The following is a 5,160-nucleotide window of genomic DNA, read 5'->3' as shown; positions in this document are numbered from 1 at the left end:
TCCACAGCTGGTGGAGCACCTGCTGGTGCCGGGCCACGTCTTCCAGTGACTTGTGCCTCCTCCACTTAGGGGAGATTTCAGTTCCTCCCTGGGGCTCCGCATGACCCACCCCCAGCATCCTCTGGTGACCCTCGTCCCTTGGGCCCTGAACCTTCTACCAGTGCCCCAGCAAGTCAAGCCTGTGCACCGCCCCCCGTTCCCTCTGCTTGCGCTGTTTGCTCCAGGGGCTCTCAGCCTCTGTGTTATTGATGTCTTTATTATGCTCCCACCACTGAGACCCCCCCCCTCCCCGAGACTGCTGTACTTCTTGTTTTTTCACTGCTGTACTTCTAACAACTTATTTGAGATAAAATTTACATATCATAAAATTCACCCACTTTAAATGTACAATTCCGTGATCTTTAGTAAATTTACCAAGGTGTGGATTATATTATATCACGATAGTCCAATTTAGGACATTTTTATCACCCCAGGAAGATCCCTCATATTCACTTACCGTTAATCCCATTTCCACCCTCAGTCCCCAGGCCCCCAGTAATCTACCTTCTGTCTCTACACATTCGCCTATTCCGGACATTTTATAAAAATGGAAACATACATGGTCTTCTATGTCTGGCTTGTTTCACCTAGCACAATGTTTTTAGGTTTATCTGTGTTATGGTATACATGGGTATTTCATTCCTTTTCATTGCCAAATAGTATTCCATTTTATGACTATACCACATGGTTTATCCGTTCATTGGCTGATAGACCACCAGGTGATGTTTCCACTTTTTGGTTATTATGACTAATGCTATTATGAACATTTATGAGCCAGTCTCTGCGTGGACATATGTTTTCATTTCTCTTAAGTAGATACCTATAGCAGAATCGGGTTACGTGGTATGAGGATTCCCATTTCTCCACATCCTCACCAACACTTGGTATTATCTGATTTTTTTGTTTGTTTGTTTATAGCCACTCTAGTGGGTGTATGAAATGGTATCTCATTGCACTCCATAAATATTTGAATGAATAAGTAAATACTCTCTGAAGCTGGACAGACGTTTGAATCCTGGTGGTGATACTTAACAAGCGGTATTACCTGGAGTGAATCACTTCCCCACTGTGAGGATTTCAAGACATAAGGTGATGCCCTGAGAAGCAGTGGGTCTGCCATGGAGTATGTGCCCACTGAAAGGTAGCCGTCATCATCATTGCCACCAACGTTAATATTATTACTATCAGCCCAGAGACAAGCCCACTCGAGTGGCTGGCAGACGGCATCTGTCAAGGGCTCACCGTACTTACCACTTAACTTAGCCTTTGACACATATTAACGCTTTAAGGTACACAAGCCTATGAGATTGGTTATGACTACCCCTGTTTTATAGATGAGAAAGCAGAGCTACAGAGGGCTTAAGTCACTTGCCCCAAATCACAGAGTTAGTAAGTGATAGGACCAGCATTGCACCCAAGCCCCGGCTCCAGAGCCCAAGCTCTACGTCACTGTATCACACTTCCTACCCTTACAACAAGGCAAACTGGTTGAGCGCCATTCTAGAGGAGCAGATACAATTCAAGTAGGGGATCAGAGGGAAGAAGACGATGTCTGCTCGTCCCATCTCAGGCTGCTGGGGAGCGAGGCGCGCAGGCGGTCGTGGAATTTGCCCCTCATTTTGTGGACTGGGCCGGCACTGCTCACAGAGCTAACGGCATCTTTTGTGCCATTGCTCGGCAGTGAGTGACATCATGGGCACTGCCAGGTTTTTATCAGTTCTGCCAGATAATAGCTCACCGGACTTGTTCTAGAGGAGCCGGCGAGTTGCTGAGCGGCAGAGAACTTGGGTTCTCAAAGCAGCAGGTAAGCACAGGACCCTGAGGGGCTCTGTGGACGGCACCTTGGTGCTTAGAGAAAGGAAACAGCAGACAGGGTGTGACCAGGAAGAGAGGGACAGGAAAGGGATAGGAGCCAGGCTATGACCAGGAAGACAGGCAGGCTGACCCCGCTGGGGAAAGCACTGGGGGCATGAGGGAGTGAGGCTGGCGATGACGTTCCCTTATGATAGCTGAGAAGCGGATGGTGCAAGACGCCCACCCAGACTGTCATCTCTGTCCCTCTCTTGCTAGTGGCCATGACCACAAACACCAGCTCAGACCGGTCCTTCTTCCTCGGCAATCACGGGCTCCACTGCTCCATGTACCTCTTCACCTTCCTCACGGGGCTTCCCCTGAAGCTGGAGCCCCTGGTGATCCTCGTGGACCAGCTGCAGCGCTGTCCGGCGGCCGTGTGCGTGCTCTTGCTGAACCTGACCCCATCGGCCCCGCACCCCGGTGCTCTTCCTGCCATTCCACGTGGTGAAGGCATGCGCTGGCCCCTGCCCTTCATCTTCTGCCCCTTCTCCAGATTCCTCTTCTTCACCACCATCTATCTCCCGTCCCTCTGCCTGGCAGCTGTGAGCGATGAGTGCTTCCTGAGCGTGGCCTACCCCGTTTGGTACCAGACCCAGCCAAGGCCGGGACAGGCTGGCCTGGTCAGCAGGGCCTGCTGGCTCCTGGCCGCCGCTCACTGCAGTGTGGTCTATGTCACTGAATTCTCGGGGCGCTCCTCCCCCACCCAGGGTATCAACGGGACCTGCTACCTGGAATTCTGGAAGGATCAGCTGGCGGGACCTGCAACCTGGAATTCTGGAAGGATCAGCTGGTGGGACCTGCTACCTGGAATTCCGGAAGGATCAGCTGGCCTTTCTCCTGCCTGTCCAGCTGGAGATGGCTGCGGTCCCTTTTGGGGTGCCCCTGCTCATCACCAGCTACTGCTATAGCCGCCCGGTGTGCATACCCGCTAAGGGAGCCAGCCAGCGCCGGCGGAAGAGGGTGGTAGGCTCGCAGCAGCCATGCTGCTCAACTTTCTCGTCTGCTTTGGGCCCTACAACGTGTCCCATGCTGTGGGCTACACCCAGGGTGAAAGCCCGAAGTGGAGAAGTTCTGTGCTGCCCCTCAACACCCTGAACTCCTGTGTCGACACCCTTTACTATTTCTCATCGTCTGGGTTCCAAGCTGACTTCCAGGGGCTGCTGGGGAGGCTGACTGGAGCCTGTGGCCCTTGGTGGCAGGAAGGCAGCGTGACACTGAAGAGTGAAGGAGAGGGGCCGCCACAGGAGCTGTCTAACATATAGGGGGGCTCTGGAGCGGGTGGCCAGGTGGACTGGCCTGCAAAAGAGATCATCCCTGGGGCAGTTCCAAGCTCAAGTCAGGCAGCACCTGGGAGAGGCAGGCTGGGGACGGGCACTGTTTGGGTCAGAGCAGGTACCCAGCCTTAGCCCAGCTCTTGATCTCGCCACGCTACCCTCCCTTCTCGTGCCCCAACACGCTCAGGGGGCGGTCACGGTGAGAGAGAACTCTGGAGAATAAGGAGCTCCCCGGGGCAGCAGGCGAGCTCCTGGGCTTTGCTGAAGGTGAAGGAGGAGCTGACAGCAGCGTCCAGGGTCTGAGGGAGCTGCCCAGTGACTTGGGACAGGAGAGAGGAAGAATCTGTCCTTCAGAACTACCGACTCAGCTGGGCAGGAATGGGGACACAGGACTCCAGGCATGAGGGAGCACCCTGCTGTGACATGCGCTCTTCCAGCAAGTCTCCACTGTTCAATAAATTCAGACTTTCAGGGACATTCATGAAAAATGACAGAAGAAAAATTACCTGAATAAACTTGGTAGCAAGCAAAAGAGAATGGTTTTTTCTTAATCTTTTTTTTTTTTATGGTGTGTGTGGGTGGTGTATGTGAGTGTACCTTAGGTGGTGTTGATGGATGGAAGGATAAAACACGAAGACTCTGAAGGAGAAGTGTTAAACTATAAGATGCCTAGTTGCTGGGAGAGGATTTGGATCAGAAGAATAAAAGTAATAGCGAACCCATCTTAAGGGCTTAGCCTGACATCGTCTTTAATCTTCTCAGTAGCCGTGAGGCAGGTACTATGACTATTCCCTTTCTACAGGTGAGGGAATGGGCCCGGCGAGGTGAAGTCTCTCACCTGAGATCCCATAGCCAAGAAGTGATGGAAGCAGGCCTGGAAGCTGAAATTAGTTGACTCTGAAACTCAGGTCCCTGAGCCACTCTGCCACCAGCTGTGTGTCATCTGCCGTGACTGGGCCCAGCCGAACTCCCAGAGTCAGCTGAGGCAGTCTGACCTCAGGACAAATGTAAACAGGCCACAATGAGAAGCATAACTAGATGCAAAGCAGATCGACTATTTGTGTAGACACATCCTCCTCCCAGTAAAGAAACCCTCTTGGAAGAAAAATAAATGAAGAGAATTAGTTAGCCCAGTTGACTTCGGGTTACTACAAAGACAAATGTGTGCTCTTAAGAGGTGTTTTTATCAAAGTGTGATCACTTAGTAATTTTTCGTTTTCCACTGCGGGGTGGCGCATTAGAAAGCATCGGTCTGGGCCTCCTCCCCTGGGAAAGCAACCAGAGAAATGCTGGCGCCTGTTCGCACTGTCAACTTTATTATTTTTTTTTCTAGTTTGCTTTTTCTTTTTTTTTCTTTTAATGACAAACCAAGAAGTCTCTTACTTTATTTTTTTATTTTGGCCGCACCGCACAGCATGTGGGATCTTAGTTCCCTGACCAGGGATCAAACCCGTGCCCCCCGCGGTGGAAGCTCGGAGTTTTAACCACTGGACCGCCAGGGAAGTCCCGGTCAGCTTTAGTTCGAAAACATTTATGGTGCACTTACTGTGTGCAGATGGCTGCGCTCAGAACTTCCGGGATTTCAATACTAACGTCTTTAGCATCTGTTTTCTCCCTGAGGTTAAGGTCGCTGGGGAATGAGGACTGGCTGTCGATGGGGACTGGGTCTCAGGTGGAGGGAGAGAGACATCGTCTCTGTACAGAGATGAAGGCATGAGCTCTCCCTCTGTCCCATGGCTCATCTGTCTGTCCTAAGGCACTCAGACCTTGATGTGAACATGGGTCTGAGTGGTTCAGAAAGGGCACAGTGGTGACGTGGAGTCTTGCAGCTCCAGGAGTGCTAGCAAGGACACACGAGTGAGGACAAAGAAGAGTTGGAAACCCCGCATTCCAGAGAGAGCCATGGAGAACAGGAGTCTGACTCCTCCCCAGAGTTGACACCGAGGAAGAAGAGGCAGCTCAGCTGGCTTTGCTGCCCCCTGCTGTCACCCAG

The 5,160-nt window shown here is 51.8% G+C and overlaps 1 protein-coding gene across 1 annotated transcript; it reads left to right on the top strand.

Annotated features, from left to right (window-relative positions):
• Positions 1-1,731: 1,731 nt before the first annotated feature.
• On the top strand, positions 1,732-3,155 carry FFAR3 (free fatty acid receptor 3; the record flags this gene model as incomplete). The annotated part of the gene is given in 5 exon segments (XM_082676350.1): positions 1,732-1,788; positions 1,792-1,843; positions 2,110-2,601; positions 2,681-2,860; positions 2,863-3,155. Coding segments are annotated over 5 exon segments (1,074 nt in total).
• Between the last annotated feature and the right edge of the window lie 2,005 nt (positions 3,156-5,160).

The sequence above is a fragment of the Grampus griseus genome (genome assembly GCF_964374135.1).
Source record: "Grampus griseus genome assembly, chromosome: 19".
Classification (NCBI taxonomy): Eukaryota; Metazoa; Chordata; class Mammalia; order Artiodactyla; family Delphinidae; genus Grampus; species Grampus griseus.
This window is presented reverse-complemented; position numbering and strand designations above follow the sequence as displayed.